The 22,953-nt window shown below is 42.9% G+C and overlaps 1 protein-coding gene across 1 annotated transcript in view; it reads left to right on the top strand.

Annotated features, from left to right (window-relative positions):
- The first annotated feature begins 418 nt into the window (after positions 1-418).
- The window catches only part of RAB8B (RAB8B, member RAS oncogene family), a 67,803-nt gene continuing 45,268 nt past the window's right edge, over positions 419-22,953 (top strand). The window contains exon 1 of the mRNA XM_032623049.1: positions 419-597. Coding sequence (XP_032478940.1) covers positions 474-597 — 124 coding nt within the window. The 5' untranslated portion in view covers positions 419-473. The remainder of the gene's footprint in view (positions 598-22,953) is intronic.

Below are 22,953 nucleotides of genomic sequence, written 5' to 3'. Positions count from 1 at the left end.
TCGCGGTGGAAGAGATGCGGGATCGGCTGGACTCAGATTCCGAGGTCCTGGATTTGAAAGGCACCAGCACACAAAGAAACGACGAAGTTAAGTTCCGGTGGTAGGACACGCAGAGTTGGAAACCGGCCCTCCCTGCCTACCTCGAGTGGAAACGCCTAATCCCCAATCACCCAGCCCGGAGCGGCTCTTCTTTTATCCTTTGGGGCCGCGGGGACAGCCTGCCCCGGGCACGCCCGAAACTCCTCAAAGGAACTACAAGCCCCACCAAACACTGGGGCGCGGGCGGTGATGACGAAGCCCCCGCGGATTGGCCGTGCGGGGCGGGGCGCGCAGGCCTTCTCCGAGGAAGGGGGCGGGGAGCGGGGCGGGGCGAGCGGCGGCGGCTCAGCGGGCACGCCCCCTCGCCCGCGGCCCCCTCCCCGCCTCTCTCCGCCGCTCCTCTCGCTCCGCGGTCAGAGGGCCGGAGCGAGAAGATGGCGAAGACGTATGATTATCTGTTCAAGCTGCTGCTGATCGGCGACTCGGGGGTGGGCAAGACCTGCCTCCTATTCCGCTTTTCCGAGGACGCCTTCAACACCACCTTCATCTCCACCATCGGTGAGGGAGGGGCCGCGGCCGGGGACGGGGAGTGAGAAATGGGGAGCGGGTGCGAGGGGGCCGGGAGAGAGCGGTGGGAGGGCTTGGGAGCCCCAGGGAAGGGACCCCGGGGACAGCAGGGCTGCGAGGGCAGTGGGAGAGGGTGAAGGCATGAGGGAGGGGGGGCCGGTGGGGACGTGAGGCTGGGGGGGCGGGCGGTTGAAAGGAGGAACTTGGGGGCAAAGGAAGGGGAGGAGGAACCAGGAGAACAAGGACTAGGGGTGTTGAGAGAAATGAGAGGGTTGGGGGTGTGACAGGGAGGGGTCTTAGAGGGACAGAGTCGGGGGGACACAGGAAATCTCATGGAGAGAGAGAAGGGAATAGTGGGTGTGAAATGGATTAAAAGACAGGAAAGAGGAAGGAAATGTGAAGGGGGAAATGAAGGGTTGGGGGAATGGGAATGGGAGGTCCGTGAAGTAAAGGACAGAGGACACAAGGGACAAGAGAGGTGAGAACCCGGGAATCCGGAAGGAGTTCGGAGGAATGAGTGATCAGGAGGTAAGGGATGAGGGGCACTGGCTACAAGAAGTCTGGTCATAGATATCATGGGAGGGGGCAGAAGAAAATTGCAGGTAGAAGATGAGTTCAGGGAGCCAGAGGATGGAATGAGGATACTTGGCCGAGAAAGTAAAGGAGAGCTGGCTGTGAAATAGAAAGGAAAAAGGGAAGCAGAATATACAGTAGGGAGGTTGAGCAGAGAAGAGAGAAGATGGGAAAGGGAGAGGAAATGGAAAGTAGGACTTTCTCCAGTAACTGGGAGCACTGGTTACCATTTTCTCTCTCTTTACTCCCTTTGGATCAAGTGCAGGAGAAAGAGCAAAAAAGTGACTAATAATGAGATACTGTGTATGGAGCATTAAATTGTTTTGTGAGTGTTAAGGGGTGTTGAGAGGATGGGTGACTTTGGGAATGGTGTGGTCAGGAAAATGTGGTTCATCCCTTTACTATCTCCTGTGCCACAGCACTTCTCAATTTTTAAAGTTCTTAGCCTTGAAGGTCTAATAATCCTCAGCTGGGGAATTGATCTTACATTCTGCCTGCCTCCCTGTATATTTTCCTTTGGATTTAATTATCACTTGCTAAACGAATCACAACATGCAATATACCCCTCAGTTACTTTCAGTTGATTCTGATTTTTCTGGTCTTGGCTGGGAGCTGTCCTTCCTACTTTTGGAAGACTCTGGTCAGGTAACAAGATCTCTAAACGTAAACCTGAAGAAGAGCAAATCAGAGCTGGTTTTAAGCTGCCTGTACAAGTGATCTTAACATCATTTCCCTTGTTAAATAACTGCTGTTAATTAAGGCCCTTAAGAATCTTAGCTCTTGGTTGTCTGGATAATGTCATGGCTTCTTATAGCGGCTCACTTAAGCATCTTTCAAATGGTTCTTACAGCATATTTCGCCATGAATTGCTGGGATTATTAGGGGGCTAGTGCTATGGTAATGAGTTATGTTTTAAGGATAATTTATCATTTATAAAAGAAGAATATTGGGGTGTAGAGCACTCTTCAGCCAAGCACTAGGAAAGGCTGTGGTTTGTTTGTTCTGGCGTCTTTCATATGGATTGAGTGGTCTGAAACCTCCTGGCTGTTATGAAGTCTGGACTTAGGGAAGTTTGAGTTGCAAGTTCTTGGCAGTCATTCTTGAGTGGGACTTTTTCTCTTCGGAGGAAGCAGATTTTAAATGTCATGTCTCAAGTATATTCCTAAGAGATTTGATGGGAGCTGTTGCGGCAACCAAAAGGCGTTAATTTTTGATGCTGGTACTCATTTCAAAACCCCATAACCCTTTTTCATTGTTGAATGCACACTGCAGTCCAGATGGTAAAGGACGGGTTCTAACAAGTCGAGTGGGTTGCCTTTTGTCTGTTCTATGAGTGACCCTCCCAGAAGTATTCCCCTGCATCGAAAGTGACTGAATCTCACTGATGCTGTTTCCATTAAGCTCCTTAAATGACTTTTGCTTGTTTGTAATAGTTTTATTAGTTTCCTCTTTTCTGGTCTTAATTTTTGCCCCACCTTTTCTGTGAGGGTGCCTGCTTCCTTTTACAATAGTAGCTTTGAAAAGTTACCTTTCATTCTGAAGGAGTACAATCTTTCTTCCGTGGTAAAAATTTTTTTTTTAATGATTGAAATTTCGTTTTGTGGAGAGTTGCAGCTATTAAGGCAGGAAAACAAGTGTCCTGAAAGAGCTTAGAACTGGGGGTAGACGTTAAATGGGGTGAATCTCACGTGTCATGTTGTCCTTTGTATTTTCCGTGGGGTGGATGTGGTAAAGAGAGGCTCTGAGCTTTGTCTTCAGTTGACATGGAGGAGGGGAAATCCCATTTAGCCCCCGAGCTCTGATAGGAAGTGGTGGCCCACTGCCTTCAAACAGTACAAAAACTGTACATACGTACAACCTAATGCTTTGGAGTTGAAGTTAAGCTAGGAAAATAAGGTGAATGTTAACATCATTCTAGTGAAAAGTTCCACACACACCGATCACAAACATAGGCTTGGAGCGTCCACATCTCTGGCAGCAATATCTACCCCCCTCCAGCCATCACCCCTGTTTCCAGGTGATCTGAGGTTGCTGAGGGGAGAGTTGGTGGTCCATCTCCTCCCAGTCATAATTATTTCTTGAGGCACCTCAATGTGGAAGTTTCCAGGGCTTTTCTGACTGCCACATCATTGCTGACAAAACTTGATAAGGTTTACGTCCCAGGAATTGTCCATTCCTTAATGGGCGTTTCTTAATACATGGGGTTTGTGTGTGTGTGTGAGTGTGTGTGTGTGTGTGTGTGTGTGTGTGTGTGTGTGTGTGTTGGGAGATATGTATGGATGCCTGTTTCTTCCCATGGAGATACATTTACAGTCTTAATTTTGCTTTGTTAAAATTTAAGTAGTTTTAAAAAAGGACATCTGCCACCTCTAGATACTGTTTTGATAGGGGTTCTGCATTCATGAAAGGAGGAGACAATTAGTCATTTTGATTACAGAAACAGTTGTCGCACAGATGCTTTCTTTGTTCATGTATCTAAGGTTCTGGTATCTTCTCTGATGTCCCAGTTCCCCTCATTTCCTTTCTGCTCTTGGGGGTGGTAGAGGGTACAGTTTTTTCAACTGACTTGTTGGGACTCTTTTCGTATATCAGTCAGATAATATTTAACTTTTGAGTAGGGATGTTTTACCCATTTGAAGTTGTAGGCCCAATGTCTAGGACCAACAACCAACTACCATTTCAGTTCAAACGAAAAACTCAAGAAATGAAAAAAAAAAAAATTGATTGACTCCCCAAGCCCCTTACATGATCATTAATATCGATTAATTAAATGTATGTAAAATGTAGCATTAAGACAACTAGGAAACGGTAATACAGTAGCTCTGAATTATATTTCCTATGGGATGTGGGTACATTTTAATATTGATGCGAGGATCATATCGATGTCTTGGAATGGCCTGTACCGAACAAGGTGCTGGGAGAACAGAAAGAGAAAACCCAGCCCTGTCCTCTAACAGGACAGTCTAAGCTTCCTCCCTTAACTGTCTCTCCCCTGCCCTGCCCCCTGCTTCCTGTTAGGGTATTTCCTGAGTGGTTTTATTATTTAGTATAGTCATAGTTTGACAGCAGAGTCTTAGAAATTATCTACCTTATGCCCATGGCCCAGTTTTATAAGTAAGAAAACTGAGCTTAGGTTGATACTGTCAAGATCACACAGCTGATTGTAGAAGAGCCTCTAGTGAAACCCCAGATTCAAGTCTGGATCACTTTTCACGACTGAGCTGCTGCTATTTCTGATCAGTATGATCACCACCATAAATTCAAGTCACCATCTTTTCCAGGGAGGAATTCGATTTTGCACGTTTGCTTTTATGTGAGGAAAGTTAAGGTGTTCCCATTTGGAGTAGCTGTATCACTTTAGGGAAACAGTAAATGCTAATACAACTCAGAGTCCTATAGGAGTTTATATGGGCTAACTCGGCATGTTATAACTGTCCTTTGCCCTTTCTATGTCTGTAGTTTCACGTTAAGAGATCAAAGTATCCTGCCATTAAAATTCCTTCCATGTGCAAAATAACTAATGACGTCATATTAATGTGTGCTGATAATTGTTGCAGCCTAGTGCCTAACATTTTATTCCCTAACATTTTTATTCCTTAACATTTTTTTCTTGGATTCACTTACTTTCGTTTAGAGGTTGGCAAACTATGGCCCACAGGCCAAATGTGGCCTGCGGCCTGCAGCCTGTTTTTGTGCAGTCCACAAGGGAAGAATGTTTTTTACATTTTTAAAGGGTTATTAAAGAGTAACACAGGGGCTTCCCTGGTGGCGCAGTGGTTGAGAGTCCACCTGCCGATGCAGGGGACACGGGTTCGTGCCCCGGTCCGGGAAGATCCCACATGCCGCGGAGTGGCTGGGCCCGTGAGCCATGGCCGCTGAGCCTGCGCGTCCGGAGCCTGTGCTCCGCAACGGGAAAGGCCACAACAGTGAGAGGCCTGCGTATCGCAAAAAAAGAAAAAAAAAAAAAGAAAAAAAAAAAAAAAAGAAAAGTAACACAAAACAAAGAATTTGCAACAGACACCATATATGTCCCACAAAGCTTAAAAATATTTACTAACTGTTCCTTTACAGAAAGAGTTTACTGACCCCAGCTTAAAATTAAAAACTGTTTTTGGTTGGTAGCAATTCAAAGTTTTTATCAAGACTGATTGACTGAAAAACAAACTTTGTCGTATTTACATTTTTATCCAAGATGATATCAACATTTGGCTGAGTATAATCCAGATATGTAGTGCAAGTAGATTTTAATTTTCATAGTTGTTTTCCATGGTTTCAACCTCTCAAACAAAAATATGTAAGGGACAGGCAACTTCAAATTGAACATTTTGTATATAAAGCCTTATTTGAATGTCACTGTCTTCTTTTTTTTTTCCTCTTGTGAGTGTCAGTATTTTATTTTGGCGTGAACACGGGAAGCTGGAAGATACACTATTTAAAATTTTCTTGGTTCCCCCGCACATTGTGGAAACCCCTCCCCCCAGAGCTAATCTGTTCAAACTCAAATACTTAAAAATTACAGCAGCAAAACAAAAGCACAGAAAAAAGGAAACCAGATGGAGAAGGTAGCCAGGCCAGTAGTGTCACTTGGTCCGGACGACTGAGGTGCTGGACAGGAGCTTCTGTTTCTGTTTTTTCTTTTCTTCCTCCTTTCTCTTCAGAGAGGGGATCTGAAGTAGCTGGCATGTCCAGTTTCGTGAATGCTGCTTCAATAGCTTGGCTGAAGGAATTCTGGAAACTGGGCACAGGAACACTGTCTGCGTTATCACTCTCCCCATCGCTGTCCACAGTGGCAGGAGGACCTAAGCTGTTTTCATCTTTCTTTGGAGCAGTTTTGGGCCACACATCTGCTTTTGCTTTTCCAATTCTCAGCATCTTGGCAAAGGAAGGGAAGGGAGAGTCTTCTTCCAGACTCCCAATGCAGAATGAAGAACTGCCCTGATCGGCGGTGGGTGACAGAGGGGTCCGCAGAAAGTCTGCTTGGGAACCTGGACTTCTGCTAAGAGGAGAAAGGGAGAGAGCCCCATGGCCCTTTCTTTCAAAGCTGTCGATAGACTTCCCATCTAGGTGATAGCTTTGAAAAGAACACTGTTTCAGGATTTTAATACTGGATCATAAAGGGTTAAACTCATCTCCTCAGTTAGTGGTCTAGCGAATGCAAAAAGCCATTCAACAAATCAAGGATGGGAGTGGGAAACTGAGTCTTGGAGACAGACCTAGATGTGTCTTAAGAATAAGCGTACTTTAACAAAGAGCTTCACCAGCTGTTCTGCATGGCAGCAAACCAGGGAGGAGGTTCTCTTGGCAACAGCACCAAGATTGTTTGGATCCTCTAAGAAAAGCTGGAGAGAGATAGGTTTGGATATTGTCTTAGAGGAAAATGTCTGGTCTTTGAAGACAAGGAAAAATTTAGCAGTTGATATTTTAGTGGAATCTGATAACTGAACCTGGAAGGAACCATGGAACCAGAAGTGGGAGACCAGGGAGCTGCCGACATGGCCTGAGGACATGGCTGGCTCTAGGTCAGATCTGCCTGCCAGCACACAGGACCATTCTGGAGACCAGCACTCTGGTGTGTGTTAGAATGACTACGTGGGAAAATTCGGCAGGAAAGAGTTTTCATAGCAGGATGAGAAGAGGGTGGGAGTGGGGAATGGGGAAGTAACTGTTAGCTGGTGAGTAATATCGTGGAACATAACATAATATGGATCTTCTGAAATTTAAGTAGCCCATGTAGCGGTTTGGTTCATGTTTGGTGTTAGGGAGATTGCATGGTCAATTAAGAGCAATAGGCCTGGGGTCAGATCAGGGTTTATGTCCTGACATCTGCCGTTCCTGCATCTCTGGCCTTTAGTGAGTCAGTTGTCCTTCTAGGGCCTTAGTTCCTTTATCTGTACTAGAGTATACTAATACTATACCAACTTTTCAGCGTTGATGTGAGTTCCCTAGGGCAGAAATCAAATCTTATTCACCTTTTAAGTCTCCAAGGCCTCTATTAAATGACTAATCAATTGGATGAATGAATTATGAAAGCACTATATGAGCTATAAAGCATTGCTTAAATTTTAGTTGTTATCTTTCATAATATTCTAGATAACTAGACGATGTCTGAGGCAAGATTAAAAGTGCTTAATTTGAATTCTTAATACAAGAATGGTATTTCCCCCACTGTAAAATGCTGTCTTTCTATAATCAGTTTTAAAGGGATATTTTAGAGTCTGAAAGATATTTCACTTGTCTTTCGGTCTCCATAATAAGCTGTTTAACACCCTGCTTCCAACCCCCCACTAACATAAATACCAAATAGAAAATGAGTGAAATCACTGGGTTTGCTTTAGAAGAGCCATTTCAGCTTTGTCTTTGCCCATTAGCTTCAAACAATGCAACAGATGCCTATTAACAGTTTCATGCCCGGTTTTAATTAGCAGATGGAGCTATGTTTGTGTCTGTGTTCTGCCCAGCACTGTTTGAGTGACAGGGTAGTGAGTGGTTTGGAATTGGGCTGGGCGTTTGGGTTGAATAAAGCCAAATTCTATTTTTAAAAAGATGAATATAAACATTTATTATATAGAACCACTTGTGTATCTCAGTGAAACAGCATAGTGTCTAGAGTAAAACTAATGTTTGCAGTTATGTTTTCTGCTCTTATTATCCTTTAGAAATTACATAATATGGAAAAATACGTTTTTATGGCTTAAATGAAGGTTTTTGGGTAGTCTTGAAGCTATCATGTAGTGGCTTTCTCTGAAGATCTGTTTCAGTATTTTGGTATAGTGGGTTCAGGACTATGCAAAGCTGGGACGAAATGGGCTTCAGCATGAATGCCGATGCTGATGGGTTGGTAGTTGCCTCCCAGCATGCTGTGTTGTATAGAGTTCTGAGGTCCTGTCTGAGCTCAGCAAGACCGAGAGCTGTGAAAGATTCCTGATGTGGGCCATGGGCAATGGACGGAGAGAGTGGATGGCAACATCCTACATATATGCTATCTATTTTCTTTTTCTTTTCTTTCTTTTCTTTATTTTTTTTGGCTGTGTCAGTCTTAGTCGCGGCACACGGGATCTTTGTTGAGGCATGCGGGATCTTTCACGAGGCATGCAGGATCTTTTGTTGCAGCGCTCTGGCTTCTCTTTAGTTGTGGTTCACGGGCTTAGTTGCCCTGCAACATGTGGAATCTTAGTTCCCTGACCAGGGATCGAACCCATGTCCCCTGCGTTGGAAGGCAGATTCTTTACCACTGGACCACCAGGGAAGTCCCTGCTGCCTGTTTTCTAAAGTGAATATGTAGTATCTGCTGTCCAGTGTGTCATGGTTAAATTTCAGTATTAAAACATTATCTGTCAATGACTATTACATATATATATATGTTTTTTTTAAATAAATTTATTTATTTTTGGCTGCATTGGGTCTTTGTTGTGGTGCATGGGCTTCTTATTGTGGTGGCTTCTCTTGTTGCGGATCACCAGCTCTAGGCATGCGGGCTTCAGTAGTTGTGGCACACGGGCTCAGTAGTTGTGGCTCGTGGGCTCTAGAGTGTGGGCTGTAGAGCACAGGCTCAGTAGTTGTGGCGCACGGGCTTAGTTGCTCTGCAGCATGTGGGATCTTCCCGGACCAGTGTCCCCTGTACTGGCAGGTGTATTCTTAACCACTGAGCCACCAGGGAAGTCCCTATTGGATACATTGTGTCTGGAGATGTGTCCTTTTCCTGTGTTCAGTTTTGACTTTTGGGATTTTCCTTATTTTGCGTTGAATTATTAAGAACCTTAAAGGAAGTAGGTGCCTGATTGTCCTTAGAGGAAGAAATGTCTGCACTGCTTTTTTTAAAAAAGTTACTTAGTTACTTAGGACTTCCTTAGGGAAGCCACATAAAGTGATGGAAACAACTTGGAACCAGTTCTTGCAGCACTGTGACAAAGTATTTTCTTGCTGTCTTGCCTGTAGCATTCAGCATCAGTTTAATTAGGCACTTTGGTATTTACCTGTTGCTGAAACTTTGGACATTTTCCAACGAGCTCTCATCTTCCTCAGCCCAGAATTTTAATTCTTGGCTCCCAGGAGAAAGTGCGAAAGCTCTGCGTGTCCTCATGTTCATCAGATTAGGTTTGCTGTCACTAAGACAGGCTGGATGACAGTGCTGCTTGCAGTCCCATGAGGCATTGCAGATTTCAGAGCACTTAGCAGAAGCTCGGTTAGGTATGGAATCCCACCTCATCATGATAAAAACCAACCACAAAGTCGTCAAGCAGTATGTCGTGTTTCACGGCTTCCTGCTGGCAAAGTTGGGACTGGTGTGACTTCCCCACATCATGTCGTAATTTTGCATATTTGAGGGAAGAACTTGGCAGTAATTCGTTTAATAATTCATAGATATTTTCCTGATGTATAAAGTAGAAGGGCAGTCTCTAAAATGTATGATCAACTTTTGACCTGAAATATAGGGTGGTCTACTTAAAAGTTGAATTATAAGAGTTCATTTCTTATGACCGTATGCAATATTTGTTTAGCTGGAATAGGTATCGCAAAATAGTTTAATCTCATGCAAATCTCGTACATGAAATCCATTACGAAAAAAATAGTTTGCATTGTGAGATGTCAGTGACTAACCCTACTGTAATTTGTTGCTTATGAATTTGGATGGGATAGCTGTTTATGTTTTTCAACAGGGAATTTTTTTTCTTTTCTTAAGGTCTCTGAATAAAATCTTGAGATGGCATGGAAAACAATTCTTTATTGAGAGCTAACTGTTTCATTTTTGGAATGATTCAGACCACTTTCTCATTTCACTCTCCATTAACACCTCACGCCTATCAGGGTTTGGGGAGAGGGGATTGGATTGGGAAGAGAAGAATGAAAACAGCATTCCACCCTCCTCCTGTATCAGTTTCTTTGACTACTTGTTCAGTCTCTTTTGCTTTTGTTAACAGTTGGAGTAAACTGTTGGGTGAGGAGTTAGAAACTTCTGCCTAAGGTATGGTGACTTTTGACTGCATTGCTTTCTTACATTGTTTAAAACTAAATAATAAAAAATCGTCATAACCATGTCTCAGTCATAACCAGCAATGAACAGATTAGGTTGTTGTCCATGAACAAAATAATTTGAGTGAGTGCATTTCCTATTTTGTCTACTTACTATTGTTTTGAAAATTTCCAGTCTTGTAGAAGCATGAAAAATTAACAAAACAAGCAAAATACTTTCTTTCACATCCACAAAATTCCATAATGTATATATAAATATCATCAGAGGTGTGTCTCTGTCTTGGCCCTTCAGCCTTCAACTTCGATAAACACCATTGTATTTTATTTTCTGTTGGAATCTCATTATATGATTTACCACATTTTTTTGGTCAGGTCGTCTCCTTGTTATTGCAAAATAAAGTATATAGTACTCTGAAAAACAATTGTTGCACGTTTCCAATCAGTGATGGCACAAGTCCTTCCTAAGGGCATTAGACCAGGCCTGTTTTCTCATCGTGAAAGGCAAGTTCCGGCTTCGATGGTCTTCAGTCTCTTCTGGCTGCAGCATTCTGTGAGTCTATGAAATCAAGTAGTGTCTGTAAAGAAAAAAAAGGGTTTGTCCTTTTTCAGTTAATGATTGTGGGGAGGTTTCTTTTTGCAGGTAGACACTAGGGTTTTGATGACATGAAAACAGAAGGAAGAAGAAGTAGCATTAGTTAATTCAAGCTGAGCCTATGTTGATCTTGTAATTTGATTAAACTTTTTATAGTACCAAAGAGACTGCTTAATGTTTTTGAGTCCTGTCCTTAGAAATGTCTTGGTTTAAACAATAAAGCTAAATGTCACCAGAAAAATAACTATAGTCAGCCCTTTGTATCTGTGGGTTCCACATCCACAGATTCTACATCTGAGGATTGAACCAAACTTGGATTGAAAATACTCAGGAAAAAAAACTCCAGGAAGTTCTTAAAAGCAAAACTTGCATTTGCCACACGCCAGCATCTATTTACATAGCATTTACATTGTATTAGGTATTGTAAGTAATACAGAGATGATTTAAAGTATATGGGAGGATATGCATAGGTTATATGCCAAATACTGTGCCATTTTACATAAGGGACTTGAGCATCTGCAGATTTTGGTATGCATACTCTTTGGGGCGGGGGTGTCCTAGCACCAGTCCCCCACAGGTACCAAGGGATAACTGTACTTGAAAGCTGTAAAAATATTTCTTTGAGATGTATAAAGTATTTTCAGATTACCTCATTTTTGTCACATGAAACATGGCGAAGTAGGTGAAAAATAAACTAAAATAATAGGAAGCCTTTTGCTTCTTAGGTATGCTGATGTTAAATTTCTGTTTGACAGTTGGGGGGCCTGAGACCCAGAGGCATGGAGGTTGTTCAAGGTCACACAGAGCCTGGCCTTGAGGAGTAGTTTTCTGATTTCAAGTCTCTTTTCTCTTACAACTCCTCTACCTTCAATTCTCTTGTTATGGAAAGACATTGATGGTATAGCATAAAACCTGGACATAGTAAGTATTTTGTGGGAGAAAAGTCAGAGATTGAACTAGGAGACTAGGGTGATTAGCCATTTGCTTTTGGGCAAGTCTTTTAGCTTCTCGTGGCCTTTGTTTTCTTTCCTCTCTTTTTTTTTTTTTTGGCCTTTCTTTTCTTATCAGTAAAAAGGAGAGGCTGGGGTTGGGAACTGTAGTGATTTGTTAGTAGGCTACTAGTGTCAGCCACTAAGTCATTTTCACTAAATTCACTCATTCAGTGAACAGTGTTTTTTAGTCCACGAAATAGAGGAGAAAAGAGTAGCGAGTATCCAGGCAGTTTGAACACAGTGATGAAAAGGGCTTCAAAGGGATTAATGGAAGATGTTAGGAAAGCATAGAGGAGAGGTAGAGGAGGGCGTCTAGGAGGGAATGACGTGGAAGTTAAAATCAGGCCCCCAGGATGGGTTAGTTGGGTAGAATGTGGAGTGTCAGGAGCGGGGGCTGTCCCCTGCAGGTGTGGGAGTCACAGCCCCTGTAGGAACTCCTCAAGTGACGGCCATGTGGCAAGAGGTCAAGTTGAAGGGTCATTAGAGGGCAGATTGAGAAGGGACTTTACACCTGTTCAGGAGTCTGGACTTATATCCTGAGAGCAGTGGGGAGTCCCTGGGGATTTTGCACACAGAAACCAGTTAGGAGATAAGCAGACTTCCTCGGCCGCCCCTTCGCTTCTCTTGGACCTTTACTTTTTACAGAGTACTTTCACTTACGTCTCTGTTTAAACTCCTCAGTAATCACGTCCATGGACAGAGATTGTTTTCCTGTTCTAGGCAAGGAAGCTAAGGTTCTGAGAGGGGCATAGACTCTTGGTCAATCAAGCAGGTAGGTGCAGGAGCCAAGACTTGAGTCTTGAACTTCAGTTCTGGACTGTAGTCTGTCCACAGCAACCTGCTCCTCTCAGAATGGGCCCTGAAGTTTTCCGTGGGACTCAGTGCCCTGGCACTTAGCCTGCCTTAGCGGTCACTTCCAGTGGTCTGTAAGAACGTTGTAAACTGACCAGCAAACCCTTGAGAAGTGTGTTGAGTGGAAGGGTGAAATCAGCCTCTCCCTGGACAAGGCCCAGTAACAGCTAATACAAACATGCATTGTGTTGCCTGTTGGCCTGGGACGTCAGTGAACTGTGGTTTCAAGTTGTCTCCTGGTCTCTAACCCAGTCCCTTAGGAAGCAATCAAATATATACACAGCAGAATGGGGGCAGGAAGAGACAGTTTAATTGTGAATCCAGCTCTTTTGTGGAAAGGGAACTAATTATGTCAGAAATCTCAGCATTGCTTCTCCACATGGGGCCGATGGTTGTTATGCTTGTACATATGCTGTTGGCCTCAGATAGACTGTAGTGTGCTAGGAACAGCTGCTTTAATTGTTAGCTTCCTTCCTTTGACAAATAAAACTTCTCGTTAGCCTGTCCTTTCCTTTCTTCCAGGGTGAAATTGTCTCTACTCTGGGTTTTGTTTGTAAAGCCTCGTTCAGCAGTTTTCCTCCGATTCACAGTGACATTGTAGACCAGACTGACACCTGATTTGTTTGCTAACCCTGAGTCTCCAGAACGCTGCTGTGAGCCAGAAAGCGGAAAGGTCCAAGCAGCGAAACTGGATATAACAAAGTCCATTTGCTAATGAAGTTGCCTCACTGGGGAGCCCCTGGGTCCAAACTTAGCCTTTGCATTCTTGATTTATACAGTGGTCGTTGGAGCAGGGCTGGGGGCCTCCTAGAGACAGGCCACCGGCATCCAAGAGGAAAAAGCGGCAGCGTGGCACCGTGGCGGTGGCATTCATTAGGTGACTTCGGGCAAGCCAGTAGCGAGCCTCCCAGGCTTCCATTTTTCTTCATAAGCAAACAGGGAATGTTGTGCTAGATACACTCAAAAGTCCCTTCCAAAACTCCGATCCTATTGATAGCAGTGGACTCACCAACACAATGGGAAAAGTAGACGTAAGAACTGAAGATAACATTGTGTAGATAAAAGAACTTGGGCTTTTGAGACAGAAACTCTCAAATTCCAATCCTCATTCTGCTGCTTCCTACTTGAGAGCCTTGGGTGAATTATTTAACCATTTTCCTTATTGACAAAGGAAGGGTACTGACTCTCTTGCAGGAATTTTGTTATGTTTTATTTTGAGCATAATGAAATGCATTGTTGTGTGCATAATGTCTTTGGCACATGGGAGATACACAAAAAGGTGTGTCTGTGTGTGACTGTGTGTGGGTGAACTTAGTCTTGGTTCCCTGAGGGTGGGTTCGCTAAGAGAACCTTTGTGATCTGTGGGGCTTCATTGTTCTAACACTTGCTTTTAATGATAAGAGCTTTTACATTTACCTAGTGTTTACTATATATCAGGTACAGTTCTAGGCATTTTACATGAATTAACATTTTTCATGGATTGACCCATTTAATTCTCACAACAACCTCTCAGGTACATTCTGTTATTATTTCCACTTTTTCCAAATGAGGTAATTGATGCACAGAGTGGTTGAATAACATCTTAGTGTCACACAGCTGGTAAGTGGTGGAACCAGACCCAATTGGAATCCAGGCAGTCTGGTTCCAGAGTCTATGTTTTTAACCACTATGCCTTTCTGCCCCAACAGTGACTCAGAAATATTAAAAAAGAAACGAAAAAATGATTAGCTATCTTTAAGGAGGTGATGTGGTGCAAGGTGCACTGTGGCGCTACTCCTTACCAGCTGGGTGACATCATCACATCCTTTAAACCTCCTTGGTCCCTGTCCCCTCTTCTGCAGAGAATTGGCGTGAGGCAGTTTAATGAAGTACTGTAGGGAAGCATTTAGCATAGGGCCTCACACACAGTCAGGGTCAGTAGAGGGTGAGGGTTTGGTTTTTCTCCAGGTAATAAGAAACACCTGCTAGAACAAGTTCCATAACAAATATGAACGGGGACATTTTGGTTGCTTAATGGGGTGCGCTTTAGTTTTCTGGAAAATTAGTCCTTAAAGTTTAGGACTACATGCGTTTTACTAAGCTAGAGTGAGAAGTATTTCTTTAAACTCATTTCCAAGGTGAAGGTGATTGTCCTTGGCCTCAGCTGGTGTAAGGAGGTGTCCAACACAGCCCTTGACCTTGGGTGCAGGATGTCAGTATGATATAAGCAGCAAGTTCTTCAGAACCTTTTAGCTGCTGCAAACTCTCAGGCATCTTGAATTCCTCCTTCTGGTGAAAACAAAAACAAAAACAAAATCAGTGTTGAATGCCCTGTCTAGAAAGGACAAATGTTTCAATTTAAATATTCCAGCTCAGTGTCCTCTGTTAGGGCCCTGAATTTTAAGTGCAGTGAGTTTCTGAGTGAGGTCACCTGAATTTTAATGAGTTTGTTTGCATACATGAATTTGAACAATACATTAAATCTTGAAACATCGTAGCTGATTTTAATGGAGTAAATTACCCTACTTGAAAGTTAGTTAATAGGCTTTTCTTTACCTAATAATCAGGATGATGATACTTTCATCTCAAAAAAGTCATTAATCATATTTTTGCAATATTGATACATGCTATTATTTTTTTTAATTATTAAACTGTCTCATCAAGAGAATTAGGGAAATAAATGTGTCAGTGTGAGTGTAAAGCATGATCTTCCCCCCTTTTAACCCTTTTCCCCCCTGTGATATTTAGTACATACTGAATGCTTAAATGTACATGGTAGGAATAAAGCCAGAACTGGGTTTGGTTTTGTACGGTGCTTGCTTGGACCAGGAAGGTGAAGTGAGATGCTCTTTACTAGCTTAAAAATGTTTTTAAACATTATAAAAAAAATTACACACACACATGCACGCACACACACACACACGGATGGTACAGGAGGTGACAGGGAACAAGTCGTGAAGGGGAAGGGGTAAGGAGGATAGCTTTTATTGTGACTGTAGTTGAAAGTACATATGTAGCGTTATGTGCAGGGAAGTGACACGTTTAATTTATAATTTTAAAAGCTGCGGTGAAGAGAGTTCGTCTTGGGGTTTAATGGCACTGAAAAACCATGCCATGGAACTTTCTGGTCCAGTCCATTCCCTAAAATCATGTTGCATCCAGGAAAGTATTTGTTAAAAATGTTCAGGTAGCCAGTCTTACTTAGCTCCTAATGAAGCATAAAGATTGTGAGGGTTGGTTCAGTTAACGTTCTGAGCACTCAAATGTGCGAAAATGTTGGAATGAGCGGAAGCTGTCAGGACATCCCATCTGATGGTGACCTTCTGGAGGACGGGAACCATGGCTTGCCTCTTCAGAGCTCATTTGTCTGATGTTCAGGCATGCAGTATCTGTGGGATAAATGAACTAACACCGTATATTTCCTTCTGAGGAATGGATTTGGGCTCCTGTAATAGTGAGATCTCATCCATTAGCACATACCGAAGCTTCAAAGGATGTGTAATTATCACCTGTTACTGCTTATGGTCTTTTTCTAGATGTGAGGGTGATAAAATCAACCTGTTTCTCTTTTACCCAGAGTATTTGCCTATAGTAAGAAATGCCTGCTGACTTCACTTGTGCCCATGTGTAAATGCACAGTTTTTGGTGCCTGGAAGGCCCTCCGTAAATGTTTGCAGTGTGAATGAACAGTTGGTGGCCACTGGCACTTCCCAGCTGTTCATGTCTCACTCAAATCACAGCAAATGTCTCCCCCTTTCCTCTATTTTCCAGCAAAGACCCCATGACCCCATAACAAGAGCTTCCTCAACATCCTTTCTTGCCATTATAATTTCTGCGTATTTTCATCTTCCCCTTGTTTCCTTTCCCCTTCTCTCCAAGGAGCCGGTGCTGACCTGCTGGTTGATGTTCTTGATGTAATACCCTCCTACTCCTGGGGCCGGGCCCTGGCAGTCGTTCTCCTCCTCTCTTACATCTTCTCTCTCCTCTTTGTCTTTCTCTGCTGGCCCTTTCTGCTCTGCCTTCAATCCTGTTGAAATCACCCCCATTTTGATAAGGAGATTGCTTAAACTCACCCCTTCCTCAGGTCACCTTTCTCCCCATCGCCTTTCCTTTTGTCGTTTAACTTCTTGAAAGAGAAGTCTTGTCACTTGCACTTTTCTACCATCTCCTCACTCATTAACGCCTTGAAATCCTGCCCCGCCTGCTTCCACACTGCGCTCAGGTTGTCCTGTCCTCAGTGAACAGGCCAGTGGCCTTTGCTCATTCCTCATCCCCCTTGGCCTCTCAGCAGCACTTGGCACCGTTTGTCACTTGTTCCCTGAAACTCTTCCTCCACCAGCTTCCAGGAACTGTCTGCTCAATTTGTTTCCTACTAACTGCCTTCTGGTTCCAGTGGCAGTCTCATTTTGCTTTTTAATTGAAGTCATTTTCCAAGTATCTGTTCTCTATTTTTTTTTTCCTTTTTCCTCTTTTGGAAATTAGACATTCTAATGCAAGTTGTAATCACAACTGCCTGTGTGATTACTGCATGAACGTTTGTCTTTCCTGCCAGATTGGAGGTCCATGAGTGCAGGTCCCAGGTCTGCTGGTCTACAGCATATCTGTAGCACCTAGTACAGTGCCTGGCATGTAGTGAGGGTTCAGACATGCCCAAGTGATGAAGGAGGTAAGCTTGCCCCCTTCCAAGCCTTCCATGTCTGACTCTCCAGCATCTTGTCTCATGTCCCCACCGTTTCCCAAACTCCTGCCCCGTATGTCCCACCCCAGCATGAATTCATTTCCTCCTCTTATCTAGTCCCCTAGATCTAGTACCCGTTCATGAATTTTCATGTATCTGTTGACACTACTGTCATTTTTTTTCATGTATCTAGGTTCAAAATCTGGAAATCTCTTTGACTCTGTCCTTTTCCTCAAATCCTATTCAATATATGTAATCTGTTGCTAAGTCCTTTCCATTCTTCCAGCACCCTGCTTTAGGCCCTCAACGCCTCTCACCTGGACTTTGCAATATTCTCCTAGGTGGCCTGAGCATTTCCAGTCTCACTTGGGCAGCAGCACCTCCCTACCCCCTCCGTTCCATCCCACACATTTTGATCAAATTAATTGTGGAGCATAGCCCTGATTATACATTATGTTAATCCCTAACCCCTCCCCAAAAAAGTCTTATTCTTCACTTTGCTGAATTGAATATATCTTCCTTAGTTTGCCATTCCAAATCCCTACCATGTGGCTTCACCTGTATCTCCTTCAGCTCCATACAGGAGTCCTAGACTCTAACCCACAGACGCCTACTAAACAGAGATACCCGGTGGGCAGTGACCAAGTTTTCACCTGACCAGTGTAAGGTTACTAGCTGCCCTTGCATGAGAAGGAATGCCATTTTTAAGTTTCTGAGATGATGTGCTTCCTACATTTTTGGAATGAAAATACTCCTTTACTTATAAAATGACGAGGCTAATATATAGCCATTATTTATTTTATTATCATTTGCAAAATAAAAAATGCAATAGAATTCTTGCTGTTTTGTTTCTCTGAGGGAGAAAAGTCTTTCCAGTCCAGTTTTTTCCCCAAGCAAATTTTATGGAATACACAGTTCCTAGCTTAGTATGTTCCGTCTTTTAACTTCTTTCATTCTCCCTACAACTACCCTTTTTTTTTTTCCCTGAAGATTTTACTAATTCACAAAATTAAAGAGTCTAAGAATCACTGCTCTACCAGAATGGATGGTTCCACGAGCACACCTCGTTCTGCCTGTGACATCCTACCTTTCCTTCCTGATGCTCCTCAGGTGTTAACTTTCTTTATGCTGCCATGTCAGAGCCTTCTCTCTGCCCCCTCCCTGCACTAGAAGATGCTTTCTCTTTCCTCAGTGGTACTTTATGCCCTGTAGTACTTTGGACTTTTGCGTGGCACTTCCCGTGTTCTTCCTGTGTTAGAAGTAGAGCCGGCTTCCTTCTCCACTTTCCCAACTCCCCACTCCCATGATAACTTTGTTTGGGGCAGAAGCTTGTTTTATCTTGGTGTTCTCTGCATTGCCAGACATTGTACGTGGCACATATTTGGTGCTTGGAAAAATTGTCATCAAATTGAAATTTCAGGATGATACTGATGAAGTGATTAAGTAAAGCTCTCATCTTTGGGGATAGGGGTCCCCTAAAGGTACTAGTTCAGAATTTTTTTCTTGATGATTCCAAATTAACAGTCACTTACTAAAACAGGTAAGAATGATTGTCCATTTATCTTTTAAAGATAAAATAATCTTAGGCTGCAACTCTAGATATCTCAGTGTGGAGTGAAGGTCTGCTGTGGTTGAGTTGAGAAATTACACATTTCATTTGGCCTTTTTCTGTGGAACTTTTGGAACGTTGATTTTGATTTCATTTTGACAGAGGAGGCCCTGAAAATCTTCTTTCTCCCGGGTGATAGGCTACAATTTCTTTACCTCTGGCTTTCTCTATAGCTGTCAGCAATTGGCCTGATCTAGACAATGAGGCTTTTTCTCTGTGTCTGTGCGAAAGCCATCTTTGAACTCTATACAGGCCTGTCACTTTTATTCTTCTATAAAAAATTTTTTTTTGTAATGAACTTGGTTTTTCTTCCCACTTTGTCTACGTCTACACTCTCCCACCAAATCTTTTGTTACTGAATTTGGATTGTGGAAAGTAAGCCTGGCTGGGAGATAGATAGGTAGCGCCGCAGCTGGGCCTCCTAATATACACACCCGAGACAACCTTCTGTGCAGAGTACCTTCTACCTTGACCTCCTGTGCTGGAGCCATTTTTCAACTTTTTCCACAGAAGCACTGAGATTATTTTGGAGTTGGGGAAAATGGCAGGGTTTCTAACATGGAAGACCCTGAAAGGAGAAGGAAGAGGAAACCACTGCCTCTTCTGTCTTGTCTTTTCTACTGAAAAAGGGCCGGAGAGCGTGGTGAATAGTGATGGTAATGGTGGTGGCTGTAGCTATGGGTAGTTCTTGGCCTTCTTTTTCTAAACTGGAGGCTGGATTTGTGTTCTGAGTGACTGGTGTGTAAATAGAAGATGAGAAATTGAATTGTCTCTTGAAGAGGATGAAAGCTTAACATCATCCGACAGGCCTGTTCTAGCAGCGTGCTAAACAGTGCTATGTGGTGTGGTTCTAATTAGCTTTGAAGAGCTAGGACTTAACTCCTCCCAAGGAATTTTTTTTTTTTTTTTTGCCGAAAGTTACTACTGCATGGTGACCCATCTGAGTTCTTGCAACATCAAGAGATAAAAGCAGGAGTAGGGTTTGGGGAGCATTCTGTGCTTTGTTTCAGATGTGTGTCTTATCTGCAAAAGCCCAGATAAAAGTGAATGATCAACTCTGCTCTCATTGACTTAAGTGTTTTACATTTAAATCTCTTTTGGCTTTTTTGGCCTAACTTTTCTGACAGGGGAACAAATGAATAGAATATTACTGGTAGATCACAAGTATAGAAATTACTGGGATTAGGGGGAAATGTTTTACAGATGTTCCTGAAACTACAGCCAAATTGAGTGAATTCTTGCCCCTTTACGTGTTGGGAGCTTGGGAGAGTACTGTCTCACTCACTGGGCTATTATAACTGTGCTCTGCTCCAGGCTGCATTCACTCACTGTATCTCTCATTGACAGGCTTACGTAACCCCGTCATACCTTAACAGTGATGACCTTTTGAACAGGAAAGAATGTGTAAGACTTTAGAGGGAGTCATAGTTTGAAAATTTCCTTATAAAGCTTCTTGTTATTGTATTTAGAAAATACTTCCTTTAAATATATCTTGTTAAAAGTTTAAAGTGAGTCTGGTAGAGTTCAAAAATTAACTTCCACTTAAATCCAATTATGGCTTTGGTGGATTTTTTGCCAGGCACCTACATTTTCCATAGTCTCACCACATATCGACTGACCAGTGCATCTCATACGTACCAGATCTGAAGGTGAAATGCCCCTAGTTGATTGTTCCACATCATTCGGAGCCCTGTCTTCCTAGGACAGTGCATTGTGGTCCTGCCTTCTAAGTTGTCGCGGAAGCATCCTTGGTGCAGGACAAGCAGAGCATGCTGAACTAGTTCACAGCAAAAAGCAAACAGCAACAAAAAGTTGAGATCCAGGTTGTTGCATAGGTCACCATGTTTATCATTTTTAAGGATAGGTTTTTCTTTGTTTGTTTTTGTTTTTTTGCGGTACGCGGGCCTCTCACTGTTGTGGCCTCTCCCGTTGCGGAGCACAGGCTCCGGACGCGCAGGCTCAGCGGCCATGGCTCATGGGCCCAGCTGCTCTGCGGCATGTGGGATCTTCCCAGACCCGGGCACGAACCCGTGTCCCCTGCATCGGCAGGCGGACTCTCAACCACTGCGCCACCAGGGAAGCTCTTAAGGGTAGTTTCTAAGGGAGGGATTTCACCAGCACATTTGCTGTTTCAGTTCATGTTCAGCTGTGACTCATATTTATTCTAGTCTAACCCAATTTTTGCTTGGAAATTTTTTTGTAGTAGAAAATGTCACTGTCAACCAGAGGAGGGGAAATGCTGATTAGGGATCAGAAGAGCCAAGATACTGTAGTGATAATTTGCCATCACTTTTGACTCAAGGAAAAAATAGAGAACCCTTACAAAGGAGAGTGTTGAAAAGTACACAGTGATTCTTATAAACAGATAGGGGAAAGGAAAGTCACCTCTGAGCTTTACTGTGGGAAGGAGCGGTGGTGCGGGTCAGGGAAATTACTATAGAATTTTTATATGTGGCGGGGAAAGAGGCTTTGGACTTCCCCGCGTGTTGCCCCATTCACTAAGCCAGATCTAGTGAATTGCCTCACGATCGGTTATGAATAGAGAGAAAGACACTGGAACTCTCACACTTGATCTTTTTTTTTTTCGTAAACATCTTTATTCGAGTATAATTGCTTTACAATGGTGTGTTAGTTTCTGCTTTATAACAAAATGAGTCCATTATACATATACATATGTCCCCATATCTCTTCCCTCTTGTGTCTCCCTCCCTCCCACCCTCCCTGTCCCACCCCTCTAGGTGGTCACAAAGCACTGAGCTGATCTCCCTGTGCTATGCGGCTGCTTCCCACTACCTATGTATTTTATGTTTGGTAGTGTATATATGTCCATGCCACTCTCTCACGTTGTCCCAGTTTACCGTTTCCCCTCCCTGTATCCTCAAGTCCATTCTTTAGTAGGTCTGTGTCTTTATTCATGTCCTTCCCCTAGGTTCTTCATGACCATTTTTTTTTGTTAAGATTCCATATATATGTGTTAGCATACGGTATTTGTTTTTCTCTTTCTGACTTATCTCACTCTGTATGACAGACTCTAGGTCCATCCACCTCACTATAAATAACTCAATTTCATTTCTTTTTATGGCTGAGTAATATTCCATTGTATATATGTGCCACATCTTCTTTATCCATTCATCTGTGGATGGACACTTAGGTTGCTTCCATGTCCTGGCTATTGTAAATAGAGCTGCAATGAACATTTTGGTACATGACTCTTTTTGAATTATGGTTTTCTTAGGGTATATGCCCAGTAGTGGGATTGCTGGGTCGTATGGTAGTTCTATTTGTAGTTTTTTAAGGAACCTCCATACTGTTCTCCATAGTGGCTGTATCAATTTACGTTCCCACCAACAGTGTAAGAGGGTTCCCTTTTCTCCACACCCTCTCCAGCAATTATTGTTTGTAGATTTTTTGATGATGGCCACTCTGACCGGTGTGGTGTGAGATGATATCTCATTGTAGTTTTGATTTGCATTTCTCTAATGATTAATGATGTTGAGCGTTCTTTTATGTGTTTGTTGGCAATCTGTATATCTTCTTTGGAGAAATGTCTGTTTAGGTCTTCTGCCCATTTTTGGATTGGGTTGTTTGTTTTTTTGTTATTGAGCTGCATGAGCTGCTTGCAAATTTTGGAGATTAATCCTTTGTCTGTTGCTTCATTTGCAAATATTTTCTCCCATTCTGAGGGTTGTCATTTGGTCTTGTTTATGGTTTCCTTTGCTGTGCAAAAGCTTTGAAGTTTCATTAGGTCCCATTTGTTTATTTTTCTTTCTATTTCCATTGCCCTATGAGGTGGCTTAAACAGGATCTTGCTGTGATTTATGTCATAGAGTGTTCTGCCTATGTTTTCCTCTAAGAGATTGTTAGTGTCTGGCCTTACAGTTAGGTCTTTAATCCATTTTGAGTTTATTTTTGTGTATAGTGTTAGGGAGTGTTCTAATTTCATTCTTTTACATGTAGCTGTCCAGTTTTCCCAGCACCACTTATCAAAGAGGCTGTCTTTTCTCCATTGTATGTACTTGCCTCCTTTGTCATAAATTAGGTGCCCATATGTGTATGGGTTTATCTCTGGGCATTCTATCCTGTACCATTGATCTATATTTCT

This window comes from Phocoena sinus, chromosome 2, assembly GCF_008692025.1.
Source record: "Phocoena sinus isolate mPhoSin1 chromosome 2, mPhoSin1.pri, whole genome shotgun sequence".
Classification (NCBI taxonomy): domain Eukaryota; kingdom Metazoa; phylum Chordata; class Mammalia; order Artiodactyla; family Phocoenidae; genus Phocoena; species Phocoena sinus.
Note: the sequence above shows the minus strand (reverse complement) of the source record. Positions and strands in the feature narration are given on the sequence as shown.